The sequence below is a fragment of the Monodelphis domestica genome, chromosome 1, assembly GCF_027887165.1.
Source record: "Monodelphis domestica isolate mMonDom1 chromosome 1, mMonDom1.pri, whole genome shotgun sequence".
NCBI classification, from domain to species: domain Eukaryota; kingdom Metazoa; phylum Chordata; class Mammalia; order Didelphimorphia; family Didelphidae; genus Monodelphis; species Monodelphis domestica.
In genome coordinates, this window is record NC_077227.1 from 291,734,169 (window position 1) to 291,756,527 (window position 22,359).

Here is a 22,359-nt window from a genome sequence, read left to right on the forward strand (position 1 = left end):
TGATCACTAGTCTAATGTCCTTTTTTATAGGAGAAAAATTTTTTTAATATGTTTCAGAGCCTGGGAATATATCAGTCATAATGTAAGGAAAAAAGGAACATTATTAGTAACAGTCCCAAGTCTTAAAGAATGTCTCTCAAATCTACAGGTTTGTCATCATTTTGTTTTTAAATACTAATTGCTTATTTTTTATATAATAATAATTTCAAAATCCTATTTATGTTCAGTCTTAAAATAGTGACAGATCAATATATAATATATAATTAAAATTGTTTTCTTTGAAGGGAGTTTTAACAATTGGTGGGAAAAGATTATCAGAGAGAATTTGGGCTTTTGGTGCTTCTGTAAGAGGGAAAAGGGGTGTTTTGTTGTTTGTTTTTTTTTTATAAAAGCTTGGGCTGGATTATTTTAAAATAGGGTCACCAGGAATTTAATTTATTCCAAAGAGATTTATTTACAATTTATTTACAAAATATAGAAAGAGTGCAGTTAGAAAATCAGGGGATAGGGTAAGATATCTAGCTTAAGCACTAAGTTTTTTGCTTCAACCTCTGGCTCAAAAAACAGGCAGGGGACAACTAAAACTAGATTTGAGTAATTGGAAAAACACTAACTGCTCATGGGTAGGACAAGCTAACATAATGAAAATGACCATCCTACCCAAACTTATCTATCTATTTAGTGCCATACCCATTGAACTTCCAAAAAACTTTTTTACTGACTTAGAAAAAACCATAACAAAGTTCATTTGGAAGAACAAAGGGTCAAGGATATCCAGGGAAATAATGAAAAAAAAGATACAAAGGAAGGTGGCCTTGCAGTCCCAGATCTCAAACTATACTATAAAGCAGTGGTCATCAAAATAATTTGGTACTGGCTAAGAGACAGAAAGGAGGATCAGTGGAATAGACTTGGGGTAAGTGACCTCAGCAAGACAGTCTATGACAAACCCAAAGACCCCAGCTTTTGGGACAAAAATCCACTATTTGGTAAAAACTGCTGGGAAAATTGAAAGACAGTGTGGGAGAGATTAGATTTGGATCAACACCTCACACCCTACACCAAGATAAACTCAGAATGGGTGAATGACTTGAACATAAAGAAGGAAACAATAAATAAATTATGTGAACACAGAATAGTATACACGTCAGACCTTTGGGAAGGGAAAGATTTTAAAACCAAGCAAGACTTAGAAAGAGTCACAAAATGTAAAATAATTTTGACTACATCAAATTAAAAAGGTTTTATACAAACAAAACCAATGTAACCAAAATTAGAAGGGAAATAACAAACTGGGAAACAATCTTCATAACACAAACTTCTGACAGAGGTCTAATTACTCAAATTTACAAAGAGCTAAATCAATTGTACAAAAAATCAAGCCATTCTCCAATTGATAAATGGGCAAGGGACATGAACAGGCAGTTCTCAGTTAAAGAAATCAAAACTATTAATAAGCACATGAAAAGGTGTTCTAAATCTCAGATAATCAGAGAGATGCAAATCAAAACAACTCTGAGGTATCACCTCACACCTAGAAGATTGGCTAATATGACAGCAAAGGAAAGTAATGAATGCTGGAGGGGATGTGTCAAAGTCGGGACATTAATTCATTGCTGGTGGAGTTGTGAATTGAACTAACCATTCTGGAGGGAAATTTGGAACTATACCCTAGGACGCTAAAAGACTGCCTACCTTTGGACCCAGCCATAGCACTGCTGGGATTGTACCCCAAAGAGATAATAAGGAAAAAGACTTGTACAGGAATATTCATAGCTGTGCTCTTTGTGGTGGCCAAAAATTGGAAAATGAGGGGATGCCCTTCAATTGGGGAATAGCTGAACAAATTGTGGTATATGTTGGTGATGGAATACTAATAAAGTGGAGGAATTCCATGGAGACTGGAACAACCTCCAGGAATCGATGCAGATTGAGAGGAGCAGAACCAGGAGAACATTGTACACAGAGACTGACACATTGTGGTACGGTCGTACGTAATGGACTTCACACTATTAGTGTCAAGGCAATGTCCCTGAACAATCTGCTGGGATCTATGAGAAAAAACACTATCCACATGCAGAGGAAAAACTGTGGGAGTAAAAACACCAAGGAAAGGCAACTGCTTGACTACAGGAGCCGAGGGGATATGATTGGGGATATAGACTCTAAATGAACATCCCAGTGCAAATACCAACAACATGGAAATGGGTTCGGACCAAGGATACAAGTGATACCCAGTGGAATCGCACGTCGGCTAAGGGAGGGGTGGCAGGAGAGGAGGGAGGAAAAGAAAATTATTTTTGTATCCAAGAAATAATGTTTGAAATTGGCCAAATAAAATAATGTTTAAGGAAAAAAAAACAGGCAGGGGAATTTAGTCCTTAACCAGAGAGGCCTTGGCCTTTGTAGCCAAGGACCTGGGGATACAGAGAGCCTCTATCAAGAGGATATATTTCTCCTGAGGCTAGTCTCTTCAGAAAATCCAGGAAATGAGTCAGCCTTTTTCACTCAACACGTGTTAGTCCAAAGGGGAGAGATTCAAGGACAGTCTCACCACATACAGGGTCTTAGGTCCAGTCATTAGATTCTTCACCAGCTTCCATCTCAAACTCAGAACTTCCAGAAGAAGTCGAAGTTCTCTCTGAAGATCTCAGACAAAGATATTGGACAAATCTCAGACGATTCTCCTCCACAGGAAGGTGTAACTTCCTTTTACAGACACTTTCTTTTGCATCACTTCCTATGCCTTCCTCCAATTTTTACGTCTACCAATTACTGTTGAAACTTTGTTTAGGACTGCTCAGGGGGCAGTCAGTTTGATTCTGATTCCTCACCCACTGTTGCATACATGGGTCACAGACCTCCCCCACTCAAGTGTGAATGGGGTGTTTACACCTTTAGTGATTAAATCTAAAAATGGGCAGTGGAGTTAATTTAATCTTCTCACTCCTAAGCCTCCATCTTGGCTCCTCATTCCCTAGGTTCAAATCTCAATATAGCCTTGTGACTGAAGCATTACTTTGAGGTTGATATGGTCTCAGAAACTCCTAAATAATAATTCCAACTTTAATTTAATTGACATAATTAACATAAACAAATCATAATTTTGCATAGTATCACAGAAGATACAGAAGAGATTAGTGGCATTAGAGTAGACTGGACTGTGCCACTTTATAATACTTCTTTTTACCTCAGTTGTATATGTATAAGAAAAGAATGATATTTAACAGTAGATTCAACCCACAACATGTTGTTTAATAGTTGTAAAGGCTTTTGAGATGCTTGGATGAAAGACACTGTTGTATGCTAATACAGAGAACTATCATTCTTATAATTTTTTCTAGCAATATCTTCACCATATATTTGCATTGCCAATTTTCAAAATTACTTTGAGGCAGTACGATATAGGACAGAAGCATCAAAGGAACAAAATTCCTGAGTATACCAGAACCAGATTAAAATGTAATTGGGAGATGTTTAACAAAACAAATATATAGCACATTAATTGTGGCTTTCAGTACCTCAGACAACTCTTTAAGAATAAAAATATCAGAGAAGTTAAAGATCTTTGGTAGAGAGATTTCCTTCGTTTGTGAGCTCTCTATGCAGATAAAATCAAGTTGTCATGTTAAAATAAAAAGCCATTTAGTGGTATCCTCACTTTATGACATCTATCAGAAATCCATAAAATCCAAAAATGACTTATTTGAAATAATGAAGTAAACTATATATACAATTTGATTGCTACTTCCAAACAGTTCAATTAAAAAAAAATTTAGCTCCTACTATGTGCAAGGCACTGGGCTATAGGCTATTACTACAAGAACAAAACAAAATAGTTCCTGCCCTCAAGGAACTTACATTCTATTAAGGGGTGATAAAATATGTACACAGATAAATAAAAATATTTTCAAGTTTGAGAATGCTAACAATTGCAAAACTCAAGACAGTCTTCATAGGAGAGATGCCTCCTAAATTGTAGCACACAAATATTTAAACCATTCAAATTTGGTTTAATACATTTGGGGTTTTTTGTTTATTCTAAGTATTTTAATTTTTCGTTGTTTTGTTCTCATGATAGTTCTAAAAATAATGATTTTAACTCAAGCTTATTTCTACCAGATACCTTAATGAAGGTAGGCATATAAATTCTTTCAAGATATTAATGTATATAAAAGCTGATTTAAACTTATAATGTGATTGATCTGTTGTTTTCAATTTCTTCATTTTAAGTTCTTAAAATTCTATGAACAAGATTTTTCTTTTAAAGTTTGCATTTATACAGCTTTGTTTCTCTGTTATTATTTTAGGTGGCTATACATCTGAACCAGTGGGTTGAAGAAGTGCAGTTGAACTATAATATATACGCAGAAAAAGACATTGATAGAGAAGCACTTGAACAAATTCATTTATATAAGATTGTTTAGAATTAAGATTGACTTTAATTTTTTAATATATGTGATAATTAAAACATTTATTTACAGTTTGACTTCCTTTAATCTGATAAAAATATATGCAGTCTCTTTAGCAGCTAATTCTATAGGCCCAGTTAAAATTTGAGAAAATGACCATTATAAACTCAAATTTTACAATTTGTGACATATAGAAATGAAATACATGATATCCTGAAAGTCTTTTTTTTTTTAAACCCTTCCGTCTTGAAATCAATACTGTGTATTGGTTCCAAGGCAGAAGAGTAGTAAGGGCTAGGCAATGGGGGTTAAGTGACTTGCCCAGGGTCACACAACTGGGAAGTGTCTGAGGCCAGATTTGAACCTAGGACCTCCCATCTCTAGGCCTGGTTCTCAATCCATTGAGCTACCCAGCTGCCCCCCGCCCCCCGAAAGTCTTAATGAAGCTTGGTTTATTTGAGCCCCAGTATCCCTTTTTAAAGTCTAAACATTAAGATTTTTAATATGTCCTCTATGGTTCCTATTTAAAAAAAAAACACTTTAATTATGCACATAATTTACAGTTAGGTCTCAATCAGTGCAAATAATGAGCTTGTGAAGTTATCGCTGTCATATTTTTCAGATTTACATTACATTTTTGTAACTGGAACCAGCTATCATATTTTATGTAGTTATACTTTTGAATATAATTTATTATTTTCACTAATTAGGACCCAGTTTTGTATAATGTTTCTTGACCTGGTATAACTATAATATCACTGTATGATCCATGGCACATAAAATGAATAAAGAGTTCTTTGATCATAAAACTCAAAAAATTTTTAACTAATGTATGAAACATGTAGGAGTATGATTGATAGAGCATGGACCTGTGATTTTATCAGTGCAGGGAACTCCTAGTGAGGAAATTACTAAAGGTGATCAAAAAGTATTCAGTCAGTATCAGTGCTAAGGATCACATAGCTAGTATATATCAATAACAGAACTTTTAAGACCTACTCTCTACATGATTGCATACTCAGGAGATGTTTCATTTAAATTATTTGAAAAGGAGTTAATTAACTATATTTTTTAATTTGCTGAGCTTCTGAAGATTGCCTTTCAAATGAGAATCATCCAGGTTCTGAAAATAAGCCCTCAGAAAGCTTGGTGGTTCCATCTTAGTTTACAAAACAGAGGAAGAACCACCACTGCCCCCAAAAGTTGAAATTAGACACAACACTTAGAATATTCAACCAGATGCCAATTGACAGTGCATCTTCTTCCTGGGCCATATACTGCTATTCCAGCATTAGTGATTAAAAGTACAAGAAAAGAGTTATAATAGGTTATTGCTGGAAATGATCTAAGAAATCATCTATTCCACTTCCCTATTTTTATAGATGAGGAAACTGAGACCTGGGAAGCACTAGGAATGATCCTGTCAAAGATTCTTCCTAACAAACTCAAATCTTACCTGTCCTAAATAATATTTTTCCCTAAATGGATCCCTCTTCTTTATTTTCTTATTTCTATTGAGAGCACCACCATTCTTCCAGTCACATAGTTTTGCAACCAAGGAGTGATAAATTCTTCACCCCATTACTCCCTCCCTCATGTCTAAAGAACTGCCATATCTTGTCATTTCTATTTCCTCAACCTTTCACACATCTGCCCTCTACTCATTTGGTAGGGAGAGTCCATCCCAAAGTCCTGGAGTCAGAAAGACCCAATTTCAGAGATGGCCTTAGGCACTAAGTTTGTGACCATGAGCAAGTCACTTCTAATTTAGTTTCCTTAAGTGTAAAATGGGGATCATAAGCACCTATTTCTCAAGGTTGTTGTGAGAATCAAATGATATAGTAAAGTGCTTAGCACAATGCCTGGCTTAATAACTGCTTTTTTCCTTTCCTCTTAAAATCTTCCTCCACCATCACCATAACCATTGAGTGGAATAGTCCTAATCAAGAAGGAACCCACTGAGCATTATCATGAGTTTAGGTCATAGCCTATGTCTGTGTCTGAGAGCTGACTACTGTGCAACTACTACCAGGGTTAAGCTTTCAGTTGTTATCCAGATCCAAACCAAACTTTGAGGATCTGCAGAAGTCAAACCAGGAAAAGAACAATCAGACTGTGCCCTAGCACTTAGAACACACTGAAACTTTCCTGGCCTGAGTTTCTTCTGATATCCTTGAAGGATGCAGGTATAGCCCAGCTAATACAGATTAAGGCCAAACAAGGCCCTGCCATCCTCTCCAGAAGTATGTCTTATCTCAATTCAAGAATTAAAGCTGGAATAATAAGTAAACAAAAAAGACACCCACAATAAGAATGATTAAGATTGGGTACCAGTGGCACCCAATGCAACCTCAGAGAAAAGAATAACTCCACAATACCATTAAGCCAAACCTCAAAAAAGATGATCACAGTCGACTAGAATTCCTGAAAGAGATGAAACAAATCAAAAATGGTACTATAAATTAAATGAGAGCCTGATGATATAGACTTGGAAGGAGAATTATTTGCTTAGTACAAGAGATGCAAAACCTTACCCAAAAATTAGAATGAACTAAACAGAAGTTCTTAACTCAAATTCTGAAGTCATATGACCAATAAGATGTAGAACGTTTTCTCCAATCCTCACAAACTTGAAAATTCCCCAAAATAAGAATAATTTGCACGAAGTAAAGTGATTGCAATTGTCTCAGCCAATATTGCAAGAAGTTTAACAAAGTAAGAAACAAATTAATAGCAGAGAAGGCAAATCCCTACTACCTAATGTGCTCTCTTTTTATCTCTCATCATCAATCCCCAGGCTCTTACAGGGCAACACAACCCAAAACAAAGGTTTGTACTTTGGATTCCATTCATCAATTTCCTTGTAGCTAGTATCTACCCTGCCTCTGGGGAGCAAGACCTTAACTATATCTGTCCCCCTCTCCTAAACAGAATTCTAACCTGCCTGGAGGAAGAGTATGCACTCACCCAGAAAACTAAACACAGCATTGGTGAGCATGTGCTAGAGCCAGCTTGTACCAACTCTGGAAAACTGATTGTTAAATTTTCAACATGAACGTTTATACCTTAAAAATTATGAAATATTCAGGCCTCAATGTATTATTTGTTGATTGTCTAGACTTATGAAAGGAAAGAGGAAAATATTTATAATACAAGTTAAACTTAAGTCTGCTGTGCATATTTTTATTTTCTGGGGAGCTAGTTGTTAAACCTTTACCAACACATCCCTGCATCTGATGAAGAATGCCAGCACATGTGTGGGGCTACAGCAGGCCTGAAGGATTCTGTCCTCAGAAATCATTTTGGTTAGGGATTGAGACAAGTGCCTAGCACATACTAGTCATTTAATAAATACTTGTTTCTTTACTCCCCCTCTCATAAAGTATTTTTAAAGGAGGAACAAAGACGTATAAGCACCATGAGTCAAATAATAGAAGTTTAGACAAGATAGAAAGGAAAGAAGGTAAAGAATCCTTTTTAGGCAAAAAAAAATTTTTTTTAGCAAAAGAAATTGAAGGAGGAAGGGAGATTTTGCACAATTGTTTTACTGAAAAATAGCAGAAGAAATGGATAATTAAATAAAAGGAGGCAATAAAAAGGAATAAGTTACAACTCCAAAATTAAGAAAGAGTAGTAGAAGGTGGTGGGGGGACTTAGTGGTGTAGGGAGGGGAGCCTGTGGAATTTATTTGCCTTAAAGTAGAAAATACTGTCTTTAGAATAGAAGAGGAATGGGGGCAGCTGGGTAGCTCAGTGTGTTGAGAGCTAGGCCTAGAGACGGGAGGTCCTAGGTTCAAATCTGGCCTCAGACACTTCCCAGTTGTGTGACCCTGGGCAAGTCACTTGACCCCCATTGCCTAGCCCTTATCACTCTTCTGCCTTGAGCCAATACACAGTATGGACTCCCAAGACGGAAGGTAAGAGTTTAAAAAAAAAAAAGAATAGAAGAGGAACAAAAGAAAATGCTAATTCAGAAAAAATGCTAAAGATAGGTGGAAGAAAATATAAATTTAACTCATAACTTTAAATGAATAGATTAAGCAATCCAATAAAACAAAAGAGTGACAAATTGGATAAGAAAATAAAATGCTATAATCCATTGCTTTAAAAAAAGCACATTTAAAAAGCAGACATACATAGAATAAAAATGTGAGGTTGGAACAAATTTGCTGTGCTCCAAATGAATGCAAGAAACAAACATTCACAACATAAACAGAAAAATTACATTATACTAAAAGGAAGCTTAAACAAAAAACATTAAGTTAATATACTGCAAATACCTTGGCCTTTAAATTGAAAGGGGGAAAATTAACAACACGAGGAGGCAGGCAATAATACAATAATAGCAAGGGATGTTTATGTCACTCAGTTTTGGACAAATCTAAAAAAAATTAAGGAAAATAAGAGTTAAAAAAAATAAAATAAATGCTTATTGACCAAAATAAGCACAAAAGAGGGAAAAGATGGAAATTATACTGGTACCTAGGTACTTGTCATTAATTTATTCCAGAAGACAGATCAAGTGCCAAAAAGGCTAAGTACCAAATTAATTTTTCCTATAAGGAATCATGTAAATTGAGTTAATCTGTTCCAGACATCCAGAAAAGCCAGATTTTATAAGGCATATGCACTAATGCAGTTATATATATATACTTATATATATATATATATAAGAATTAAATTAATATTTCTACCCAGATATATATTTTATAAAGTTTATTAGAAAGGGTAGACAACTGCTGAGACAAACAGAAACTATATGAACACAACTACAAAACACTCTCCACACAATTAAAACTAGATCTAAACAATTGGAAAAACATTGATTGCTCATGGGCTAGCTAACATAATAAAAAAGACAATCCTACCCAAATTAATTTACTTATTTAGTGCCATATCATTGAACAACCAAAAAACTTTTTTACTGAATTAGAAAAAACCATAACAAAGTTCATTTGGAAGAACAAAAGATTAAGGATATCCAGGGAAATCATGAAAAAAAATGTGAAGAAGAAGAAAGGTGGCCTTGCAGTCCCAGATCTCAAACTATACTATAAAGCAGTAGTCATCAAAACAATTTGGTACTGGCTAAGAGACAGAAAGGAGGATCAGTAGAACAGACCTCAGCAAGACAGTCTATGATAAGCCCAAAGATCCCAGCTTTGGGGACCAAAATCCACTATTTGATAAAAACTGCTGGGAAAATTAGAAGACAGTATGATTAGGTTTGGATCAACATCTCACACCCTACACCAAGATAAACTCAGAATTGGTGAATGACTTGAATATAAAGAAGGAAACCATAAGCAAATTAGGTGAACACAGATGTCAGATCTTTGGGAAAGGAAAGACTTTAGAACCAAGAAGAGCTAGAAAAAATCACAAAATGTAAAATCAATTATTTTGATTACATCAAATTAAAAAGTTTTTATAGAAACAAAATTAGAAGGGAAGCAACAAATTGGGAAACAATCTTCATAACAAAAACCTTTGACAAAGGTCTAATTACTCAAATTAACAAAGAGCTAAATCAATTGTACAAAAAAATCAAGCCATTCTCCAATTGATAAATGGACATGGGAAATAAAACGGCTATTTTCAGTTAAAGAAATCAAAACTATTAATAAGCACATGAAAAGGTGTTCCAAATTTCTTATAATCTTAAATGCAAATAAAAACAACTCTGAGGTATCACCTCACACCTAGCAGATTGGCTAACATGGCAGCAAAGGAAAGTAATGAATGTTGGAGGGGATGTGACAAAGTCAGGACATTCATGCGTTGCTGGTGGAGTTGTGAATTGATCCAACTATTCTGGAGGGCAATTTGGAGCTATGCCCAAAGGACACTAAAAGACTGTCTGCCCTTTGATCCAGCCATAGCACTGCTGGGTTTGTACCCCAAAAGATAAAAAGGAAAAAGGCATGTATAAAAATATTCATAGCTGCGCTCTATGTGGTGGCAAAAAATTGGAAAATGAGGGGATGCCCTTCAATGCGGGATTGGCTGAACAAATTGTGGTATATGTTGGTGATGGAATACTACTGTGCTCAAAGGAATAATGAACTGGAGGAATTCCATGGGAACTAGAATGACCTCCAGGAATTGATGCAGAACAAACGGAGCAGAACCAGGGGAACATTGTACACAGAGATTGATTGTACAATCTAATATAATAAACTTTTCCATTAGAGGCAATGCAGTGATCCTGAACAACATGGATGGATCTACGAGAAAAAACTATCCACATTCAGAGGAAAAACTGTGGGAGTAGCAACACTGAAGAAAAACAACTGCTTGATTACATGGGTCAAGGGGATATGGATGGGGATGTAGTCTCTAAATGAACATCCTAATGCAAATACCAACAACATGGAAATAAGTTTTGATCAAGGACACATGTAATACCTAGTGAAATTGCTCATCAGCTACAGGAAGGGTGGAGGTAGGGGAGGGAGGGAAATAATATGATTCTTGTAACCAAGGAATAATGTTCTAAATTGACTAAACAAATTAAATTTTTTAAAAAAGGAATACTATTTTAAAAAGAAAGAAAAAAATACTATTTTGTTACCTGGGATGACTCTTGAGAGGAAGAGGGGAAAGAATACTGGAGATAATTTAAGGAAGATAAACTATCAGTAAAAATTTATTTAAAACTTAAAAAAAATAGGGTAGACAATCATAGTTTTGAATCTCATTATTCCTCTAAACAACCTGACCACGAGTTGCCTAGCCTGCCAGTCCCTTCCTCTTTCCCCCTCACCTGCCTGCTCTGTTCTTGTGTTCATTCAAAAGCCCAGAAAAGACCTGCCCCCTCCCTCTTATTGACATTGTGAATCTTGAAATTTCTCAGACTTGTGAATGTTTAAAAATTCCCCATTGGGAACATTCCCCATTGGGACCATTCCCCACTTGGGCAGTGAAGCTACTTAGACCAGGAATGTGAGAACTCTACTTAGATCAGGAATGTGAAGACCTCTATTCCACCCGTACTTAAGCCTGCTTTAGGAAAAAAAAAAAAACTCCTTGCTGAACAATGAAAGATACTTAAACCCATACTTATAGTAAGACAAAAATTCTTAAGCTGTGCCTGTTTTTAGATATAATACAAAGGGGTGCTAAGTACCTATAAAGGTCAGGCAACTTGTGAACTTACAAGGAGTAAAGAGGTGGAAACTTACTCAGAGCTTTCCTGGTGTAAATTACTCAAAAGTTCACGCCTTCTTAGGTGTGAACTAAGAATGGTCTGTCCTTTGAAAAATGTCTACTGTGATTGGTAGATGTAAGAATTTAGGGGAGGTGACAAAGAAGAAAATGCCCTTTAAAAAGAGACGAAAAGCTCTCTCTGGAGGGAGTCACCTGGGAAAGGCTGCCTTGAAGGGTCTCTCTCGAGACTCTCTCAGGGACTTTTCAGAGGATTGATTGAGCTGGTGAAGTCAGCTGAGATGGAACTAGCCTGGTGTCACTAGAATCCTTGCTTGGACAGATCTTGTGGTGAGTGATTAAGGACTGACTGATCTTTTATCAAAAAGCTTAGGCCTGGGTTGGCCAGGACTGGCCAAGGGCCGGCTTATCCCTTTCTCATTATTCACCCTTTTTCTCTCTTTCTCTCCTTTTCTTTAATTCCTCATTTGTATTAATTAAAATCTCTATAAAACCCAGCTGACTTGGGTATATTTGAATAATTGGGAATATTTCCCTGGTGACCACCTTATATTTGATTTTAAAACAAGACACTGTAGTGAAAACATATTTTCTGCGGTCACAATTTACTCATCCACTCTTATATCTACTACAATTTATATCTTCCACTATTTTAACTCACTACAGTTTATAACCTCAACCATTTTAATTATTACAACGTACAGCCCATAATGGACGCAAACCTGGCATAACTGTGTTATATGAGGAATGTTGACTGATGGGTCAGATTACTCAGGAGGGGGAAGGGATGAGATCCCCTTGGTACGAGATCCCCTTGGTACAATCTCCCTGTGATCCTTTGGGAGACCAGTCTCCCCAATGGATTATTTAAACAGTCCTATTTTAAACTTTTAAATACCTTCTAGCTAAATACATAAAATATTACATTTTCTAAGAGGAAGTTACAAAAGTTAGAGATGAGGGAAATATGAGAGGAAAAATACAAAAACTGATTGTTAAACACATTGACAAAATGCCAATTAGGGGGCAGTTCCCTTGGGCATAAGAGTTACATTCAGAACAAGTATGTTCAACCCCCTTCAATTTAGTTCATTATATCCCAAAGTTCATTCTGGATCTTTTGATTCAGTATGTGGCTTCTTCAGGCATCTTTACAGAACCTTCTCCAAAAGGATCTGCTTTCTTGATTCAGGAGTGTATTCAAAATAATTATCAAAAGAAAAACAAAAGCCATCCAAAAAAAATATCAAAATAAAAAACAAAAATTCTGTATAAAAATAATAAGTGCAGAAATGATAAAAAAAATAAAAAGCTTACATGTATAAAATACTGAGTAAAAATTAAACCTGTAACAGGTTCTTGAATCACAGCAAGGCTCTATTAAAATGACATGTCCCACAAGCCTGTAGGACAATAGCAGCAATACAGCACTTTACCCATTTGCAGCTAGGACTACCAAAAATTGCCAAACTATAAGAAAGGACTATGTTTTAGCAGCAAATGGGAAAAATCATTCCCTGGTCTGATTGTACCTTCACTGTCAGAGATAGAGGGAGCCAGGATGATAGCCAAATTGAGGTACTTAACTCAGAATACTGCACATGAAGTTTTGTACAAGGGAGTCCTGCATCTTAACATATATCAAGCACCGTAACCTTGATTCTCAACTAGGTTCAAGTCCTTTCATATTGGCATAGAAGTTCAATACTTTATAGAATAATAATACATGATATCAAAATTTTAAAGCAATAATTAGATTAAACCAATTTTAACTTTTACCTGTTCTGAGAAGAGTTCATGACCTAAAGCAGTGATAGTAAACCTTTTAGAGACCATGTGCAGTTCCCCACCCCCCAGAGACCAGGCGCCATGCTTTTCTTGCCCCAGGGCCAGGCACTCCCCATCCCCTTACTCCACACAGGAAAAGAAGAAAGAGTTCCCACTGGGCTGCTTGGCAAAAATGTGGGTGAAAGTGAGGAATGTCTTCAGAAAGTGTAGAGAGGGAGAGGGGAGTGAGTGACCCAAGTACTCTGCTCCCCTCCAGCTCTGCTGCCTGTGAGCCTCCCAGGGGAAGGAGGAAGTTCTTCCATTAGGCTGTTGTGTAGAGGGGCTGGTGAAGTGGAAAAATGTCCTCAGTGTAGGTGAAGAAGGGAAGAAGAGTAGCCTGAGTGCTCTACTCCCCTCCAGATCTGTGGCCTGTGAGCTGCCCACCTTACCCCCTATGCACTGTCATTGGGCTGCTAGACAGAGGGATAGGGAGGCACAGAGAAAGGGAAGGGAGCAACTCCATCTGAGTCCCTCTGCTTTTCTAGTAATGAACTCTGGAGGGGAGAATGGGGTGGTGTACATAACCAATGAGAGCACTCCACATGCCATATTTGACACATGTGCCATAGGTTTGCAATCACTTAAAGGAATGGTGGGAAGGAAAAATGTTACTGTCTGAAAGAGGAGTGCCTGTAGTGCCTGTCCATAATATCTGAGGACAGTTGCCCATCTGGAGTTCTTTCTCTTTCTTTCTTCTGTCCCTTATCACTCCTGAACCCTGCTTGAGATTCACCAGGTATAAGCTTCATAAGAAACCTATCCAATAATGTTTATTTTTGTCTGCATTTCAAAATTGCTCTAAAGTGGTAAATGATCTCATCATTTAACAAATATACAATTCTGTTTATTAAAGCTTTATCAGGATGATATTTTTCAAGAAAGTTTTGCACTCCCACCCATTTTACATACATTTCCCCAATTAAGGAAATGAGAACCTTCTTTTTTGTCTCCTCCTTACCTGAAGAAAATTAGCTGTTGCTGCTCCTTTTGAAGTTCTGGCAGCTACTCAGTGTTTAGCTTTTCTATATGCAGAAGAATTCCAACCAATAGTAACTGCACAAGAAAAAGCAAACACAATCATTATTATGCCATCCTTAAGTCTCCATGATAATGCAATTCCATTGCAAACTGATGATGGATTGCAAAATGAATGTTCAAAGCAACAAGAAAAGTCTGTAGCTGAAGAACAAAACTGGGATTTGAACAAAATAGAAATATATGCACCTATGGTCTAGTATGCCAACAAAATGAGAACACAGAACCAAGGGTCATGATAAAAGTGGGTAATGAGATTTACCCAGCTCTAATTGATACAGGGGCAACTAAATCTGTTTTAAAAACACCTCCTGAAGATAGCCAAATCACAAGTTATGTACAAATAATGGGGGCTACAGAGAAAAAAAAAACAGAGAGTACTAAAACTAAAATCAAAAATGGTAACTCTAGGACCTCTAACAACAGAACCCATATTCTTGCTAATCCCAGAATGCCCAATCAACCTTCTTGAGAGATTTTTTTGTGTAAAATTGGAGCAACCATTCAATGTAATAAATAGGGGGAAATCTATATCTACCCAAAGACTCTTTAAAACATTATCAATTGCAGTTCATGGGGCAAGTGGATGATGAACAAGTTCAGAATGAAAGTACAATATTTGAAATACCAAGTGATATACTAAAAGAACTTTGGGCTACACATTCTACAGATGTAGGGATTCTAATGTCAGCAACACCAGTAAAAGTAGAAGTTAAAAAAGGGACACCACCAAAGATGCCACAATACAAACTAAGTAAAGAAGCCATAGATGGAATCAACCCAATTATCCAAAGCTTGTTGGATCATAATATAATATACCAATAATACCCATAAAGAAAATGAAATGTGACTCTGAAGGAAAAGTTCAATGAAAACTGGTCCAAGATTTAAGAGCAGTAAATAGCTTTGTAAAAAAAGTTCCATGCAATCATTCCAAGCTCATCTAAAATAATTTCAGAAATTCCATGTAAATCTAGATATTATACTGTCGTTAATCTGTGTAGTGCTTATTTTAGCATTCCAATTGCAAAGGAAAGCCAAAAAATCTTTGCTTTCACTTGGAATGGGTCTCAGATGACATGGGGAAGATTACCAGTGGAATTCTGTGATAGCCCAACAGCATTTTGCCAAATCTCGCAACAAGATTTAAAGAACATTCAATTCAAAGAAAGCAAAATCATGCACTATGTGGATGACATTCTTCTTGCATCCCCGTCTGCTAAAGTTTGTTACCAGGACAGTAAAAAACTCCTCCTGCTATATAAGAAAGGCCACAAAGTTTCCAAATCAAAGCTACAGTGGGTTATGCCTAAAGTGGAATACCTAGGATTTATCTTGGAAAAGGGGACGAGAAAGATTTCCAAGAAAAGAGTAGAGGACATACAGAAGCTCACCATGCCCGAAACTAAAAAACAACTGAGAGCCATTTTAGGAGTGACAGGTTTCTGTAAACAATGGATCCAGGCTATAGCCAAATAATAAAATGCCTTATGGACTTAACCAAAAACACAGTGACAGAACCTTTGAAACTAACAAAAGAGCATCTCCAAGTCTTGGCACAGCTCAAAGAAGCAATCATAACAGCTCCAGCCTTAGGTATTCCAGACAACAACAAAGAATTCCATCTCTTTATACATGAAGCAAGAGGTATAGCTTCTGGAGTGGTTGTCCAAACTTTGGGACCCAATTTTAGGCCAATGGTATATTAGAGTACACAGCTGGATATAATTGAGAAAGGAATGATTACCCATTTGAGAGCAATCACAGCCACAGCAACCATGATTCAAAAGTCATCTGATTTGGTATTAGGATCAAACTTAATGTCTCCTCTTCACACCAATTAGAATCCATATTAAAGAAATGTCATTTACAAGTTTTGCACACAGCAAAGACTTTCTCAATATGAAATTGTGTTACTAAACAATGAAAACATCACTTTAAAACATTGCCAACCATTGAATCTGGCATCCTTGATTCCAGATCTTCTGTTTGAAGGGGAACCCATATGTAATTGCCAGGAAACAATATCATTAGTAGAAAAACCAAGAAATGATTTAAAAGACTACCTGGAACAACCTGACATTGAAATGCATACAGATGGTTCAAGCATAATAGTTAACGGAGAAAGGTACACTGGAGTGGCAGTAGTATCCCAAACAGAGACATTATGGTATGCATCCTTACCAAAGCACATGAGCACTCAAGGGGCAGAGCTAGTTGCTTTATTAAATGCTTTGCAAATTGGAAAAGACAAACAAGTCAATATTTACACAGATTCCCAGGATGCATTCTCAGTAATTCATGGCACAGCAGAAATTTGGAAACATAGAGGATTTTTGACAAGTGCAGGCAAAGAGATCGTATATGCCAAAGTCATAATGCAACTTCTTAAGACCATACAACTGCCCAAGGAAGTGGCAATAATCCACTATAGATCACACACAGGGGCTAATGAACCTGTGTCCTTAGGAAACCATAGAGCTGACATTACAGCAAAATTTGGAACTAGAGAAGAACCTCTACATGTATTGAATTTCGCAATAGTTGTACAGAACAATTGAACTAATGCCTACAATGAACAGGAAATTCAATCATGGATAAAGAACTTAGGGGTGAAACAAATAAGAGGTATATGGTTTTCTCAACTAGGCAAGCCCATTCTGCCTAGAGCGTTATTTTATCATGTGTGCAATGCAATACATACACAAGGATACTATGGAACCCAAGCCATGATCGATTCATTGAGACGATTTTGGACTGCACCAGGAATATCCTCATATGCCATAAGAGTTTGTCAAAAATGTAAAATTTGTATGTAGTTCAATCAGGGAGTATACAAGACCAAAGGTGAGGAGGTCGTTCCTTAGCATATACTCCATTTGAATGCATACAGATAGATTTTATCAATATGCCAAAAGACAAAGGGTTTAAGTATTGCCTTGTCATCATAGACAGACTGACTAGATGACCCGAAGTTTTTCCTGCCAAAAAGAACAACGAGGCATTTGTGGTCAAAATCCTATTAAAAGAAATCATACCTAGATTTGGGATTCCCACAAAATTGGACTCAGACTGGAAGTCATTTTACTCAATCAGTATTAAATGAAATTTATAAAAATCTAGGAATATACTGTTTCATCCCCAAAGTTCAGGGCAAGTGGAGAGATTAAATAAAGACATCAAACATTGATAGGAAAATTTTGTGCAGAAACACACCAAAAATGGACAGCTAAGAACTTTGAACTTTGTAAATTTGTTTATATAAGAAGAGGACAGATGGAAAATGAGACTTATATGTAAGACTGAGTGTGTTGAAATAATAAAACAAAAGTAGTTTCACATATTAGGGAAATAGCATGCATCCCTACATAATTTGGAAGAAAGAAGAGATCCATCAGTCAACATGAGAAGTGGAAATCTAAAGAAACTTGATTAAGTATTAATTCAACACAACACTATTAGACACAAAATAAAAAATCAAACTGACATTGTAAAAATAGACTTCAATCCAGGACTTCAATCCCCAGAAGTCCGTGCTCCACTTCCCCAGAATGCTTTATAATCTCACTGAATTCTCACCTGGGCTGAGAGCAAAATCATTATTTAAAGGGTCTCCACCCATGGCGGGCCCTGTTCTCTTCCTTGCTCTGCTGGCAAACAGACATGTCTCATGATGTGAGTGAAACTTGGGTGGGCCTCATGGCCACCTAGCATGTGCTTCTCTTGCTTGTATTTTCTTTAACCCTTGACCTTTAATAAACCTCATAAAATAATACTCCTTACAGAGAGAAACTAATTTCTACCTGCCTCAGTATCCCCAAAATTTTAATCTTTACACATATTGAGAGACCTTGTTTAAATAAACAAGTGTCTGAAATTGTATTTATGCAAAATGTAAATATGTATATACTTAGTTCCATAAGGTCTTAGGCAAATAGAAGGATCAATAGATACTTCTATTTGACTAATGTCAGGATGTGGAACAATGTATATTATTGTATTATATGTAAATAATCTCTATAAATGATGTATATACTATAATTAGGCTAGTAACATAGTGATAGCATCTGTAAATATTTAGCATAGCATTTTTATATGTTGTACATAAGATTAGGTTATAGATTAGACTAGAGACTTAGATAATAGTTATAATAAGTAGGGAATAGATTAGGAGTAAGTTAAGTTAAACATAGCATAGACAATTAGTTATACATAGGAATAGACTTAAGCTGCATTTGCAGATAGCTAGTAAACTTTTAATTGTTTATTGTAAAGCTGATGCTGAAATTGTGTTTAATGGAAATATATATAGATAAGACAGTCTGCAAATAATAATAATAATTATATATATTGTGAATCTTAAAAATTCTCAGACCCTACTTCAGAAGATTTGGTTAAGACCATTCCCCATTTAAAACATTGAAGGGACTTAGTCAGGAATGTATGTGAGAACTTTACATTACTCCACCTATACTTAGACAGTGCCTTAGGGGGAGATAAAGTTGTAAACTCTTTACTGAACAATGAAAAAGCACTTAACTCATACTTATAGTGAAGCAAAAGCCTTAAGCTAAGTCTATTTTTAGGAAGGTGCTAAGTACCTATGAAGGTCAGGCAACTTTGGAAGGTCACAACAAAAAAAATGGGGGACAATTGTGGAAAGGAAACTAAAATAAGTTCTGAACTTTCTGCCACTGAGTTGGAACAAGCAACAGTGGGAATATTAGAGAGAGAAGAAATTGACAAGACTGACAGTTGGTGGGGGAAGGGGCAACTTGGAGTGGCAGTTGGTCTTGTGACTTGCTAGTCCTTCCTTGCTGACCTGGGAAGTGAGAGGAGTTTTTCTTATTCGTCTCTGGATAGAAGTGCCTCTATTTTCTTTAGCCCAAAGAGACAGGCCCAACCAGCTCCGAAAGTCAGAACTTTTCTTGTTGCTTGCTGTCTACTGCTAAGATTTTGAAATTAATAAAACTAGCACAGATATAGCGTAGACAGGAATAAGAGATACCTTCCACCAGCCTGTGAGGCCTGGCCTCATCTGCAAAGCTGAGAGAGTCTCAAATCTTTTCTAGGGCGATCCCTCTTCCCTCATACCTCTCCAATCTGAACTGGTTATTAAAATTTATCTTATTTGAATATCACAGTCAGATAAGAGAACTATCTTTTCAGGGGGCATAGAGGGAGCTAAGCTTCAGGACAGACATTCAACTACAAATAGTCCTTATCAGACTCCTGCTGGGTGACTAAAGTCTAGGGAAAGGCTTATCTCTCAGGAAGGTCCATGTTTACCTGCTCTGGGGCATCTTTGGCATGAATCCATAAAAAAGACATCCCCTCAGGCTGGCCCATTTCTGAGACACCCTAGTTTGTTAAAAAATAGCCTCTTGGGGCCGGAACCTTTAAATTCCCGGGGCCAGCTCGGGCGTCTTGCAATTCTAGGGACCGTGAGATGGAAGTGGCTGCTGCATAAGAGGGAAGCACGAAGGTAGAAGCCGCCGCCCGCGTCCAGTCCATTCCGAGACCATCTCCGCTGCTGCAGTGCGGCCCTATAGGAGCGTCCGGCCCCGCCGTCCCCCGGTATAATCATGTTTGAAATTAAGAAGATCTGTTGCATTGGAGCAGGTTTTGTTGGAGGACCCACGTGTAGTGTCATTGCACACATGTGCCCTGAAATTAGGGTCACAGTTGTTGATGTTAACGAATCTAGAATCAATGCATGGAATTCGGCCACACTCCCAATTTATGAGCCAGGACTAAAAGAAGTGGTTGAATCTTGTCGGGGAACGAATCTCTTTTTTTCTACCGATATTGATGCTGCCATCAAAGAGGCTGATCTTGTGTTTATTTCTGTTAATACACCAACAAAAACTTACGGAATGGGAAAAGGTCGTGCAGCAGATCTGAAGTATATTGAAGCTTGTGCTAGACGGATTGTACAGAACTCAAATGGGTACAAAATTGTGACTGAGAAAAGCACTGTCCCAGTTAGAGCAGCAGAAAGTATACGGAGGATATTTGATGCAAACACAAAACCCAACTTGAACTTACAGGTGCTCTCCAACCCTGAATTCTTAGCAGAGGGCACAGCAATCAAAGACCTAAAGAACCCTGACTGGGTACTAATTGGTGGCGATGAAACCCCAGAGGGACAGAAAGCTGTCTGTGCCCTGTCTGCTGTATATGAACACTGGGTCCCCAAAGAAAAGATCCTCACAACCAATACTTGGTCTTCAGAGCTTTCTAAATTGGCAGCTAATGCTTTTCTTGCCCAGAGAATCAGTAGCATTAATTCTATCAGTGCCCTGTGTGAAGCAACAGGAGCTGATGTAGAAGAGGTTGCAACGGCCATTGGGATGGACCAGAGAATTGGAAATAAGTTCCTGAAGGCCACTGTTGGCTTTGGTGGGAGCTGTTTTCAGAAAGATGTTTTAAATTTAGTTTATCTCTGTGAAGCTCTGAATTTGCCTGAAGTAGCACGTTATTGGCAGCAGGTAATAGACATGAATGACTACCAGAGAAGGAGGTTTGCATCTCGGATTATTGATAGTCTGTTTAATACGGTTACTGATAAGAAGATAGCTATTTTGGGATTTGCATTCAAAAAGGACACTGGAGACACAAGAGAATCCTCTAGTATCTACATAAGCAAATACTTGATGGATGAAGGGGCACATCTCCATATTTATGATCCTAAAGTACCAAGGGAACAAATAGTTGTAGATCTCTCTCATCCTGGTGTTTCAGAGGATGACCAAGTGTCCCGATTGGTGACCATCACAAAGGATCCATATGAAGCATGCGATGGAGCCCATGCTGTTGTCATTTGTACTGAATGGGACGTGTTTAAGGAATTGGATTATGAACGTATTCATAAAAAAATGTTGAAACCAGCCTTTATCTTTGATGGTCGACGTGTCCTAGATGACCTTCACAGTGAATTGCAAACCATTGGCTTCCAGATTGAAACAATTGGCAAGAAGGTATCTTCAAAGAGAATTCCATATGCGCCTTCTTCTGAAATTCCAAAGTTTAGTCTACAGGACCCGCCAAATAAGAAGCCAAGAGTATAAGCATTATCAGTTTTGTATTTTAAGTATAGAAGAATCATGAATACTCATTATATTAAATAGCAACCAATGACATGTTTTTAAGGAAACAAAAGTTATTTTTTTAGTGAATTAAATCAACTTTTTAAAAGCTACATGGCTGGTAGCATACCTAGTTATCTTAAATCTGGAATCTATTTTCTCTATATTTTTATAATATTTTATCAGTTGTCGAATGAGCAAATAGAAAATAATCATGATGATTTTGATGGTATCAATTTTTGTAAAATTAAAGTTCAAATATCTTTTACTTTAAAAAAAAAATAGCCTCTTGGCAGGAGGCATCTCTCTCTTTTTGCCTCACCAGCAGCCATATTCCCTCTCTCCCTTCAACTCCTCCATTCCCTGCTATAAACCTTCTGTATCTCCTGTTCTTGATATCTACCCACCTTTCCCTATAAATATTACACTCCTGAACTAACATGTGATCCTTTGTTTTGGCTGGAACAAGGCCTACAAGTTCTAGCAAGCCTGTTGAGTGCCAAGCAAACATCAAATATTGTGACAAATTTTTGTCAAAATGCATTTAATACCAAATTTGAAGAGTTCCAAAATAGTCAGGTTTGACAGTAAAAGAGAAATAGATAAATTAGAAATCAAAAAGATTATGGAAATGATAAAATTAAAACCTGATTCTTTGAAAAAAACTAACAAAATTGATAAACATTAAAAGATGACAGAAATTTTATTTTTTAAAAGATGATAGAAAATGAAACCAACAAAATAGAAACTGAATAACGTTAATTGCAACACAACCAAAAGAAAAAGAAAAGAAGGAACTATCAGAACCTACTATGAATCACAATATGCTAA

General features: G+C 36.8%; 2 protein-coding genes across 3 annotated transcripts in view; both read left to right on the forward strand.

Moving 5' to 3' along the window:
- Positions 1-5,230, forward strand: part of LOC100011572 (uncharacterized) — a 52,808-nt gene extending 47,578 nt beyond the window's left edge. The window contains exons 8-9 of one of the 2 annotated variants that reach the window (XM_056811041.1): positions 31-148; positions 4,311-5,230. In XM_056811041.1, coding sequence (XP_056667019.1) covers positions 31-148; positions 4,311-4,427 — 235 coding nt within the window. In that variant the 3' untranslated portion in view covers positions 4,428-5,230. The remainder of the gene's footprint in view (positions 1-30; positions 149-4,310) is intronic. The other variant, XM_007473247.3, reaches the window with a different exon arrangement.
- A 14,629-nt stretch (positions 5,231-19,859) lies between these two features.
- On the forward strand, positions 19,860-21,792 carry LOC100010848 (UDP-glucose 6-dehydrogenase-like). Its single transcript, XM_056811042.1, has one exon. The coding sequence runs from the start codon at positions 20,026-20,028 to the stop codon at positions 21,508-21,510; it is 1,485 nt and encodes a 494-aa protein (XP_056667020.1). The 5' UTR covers positions 19,860-20,025; the 3' UTR covers positions 21,511-21,792.
- The last annotated feature ends 567 nt before the right edge of the window (positions 21,793-22,359 follow it).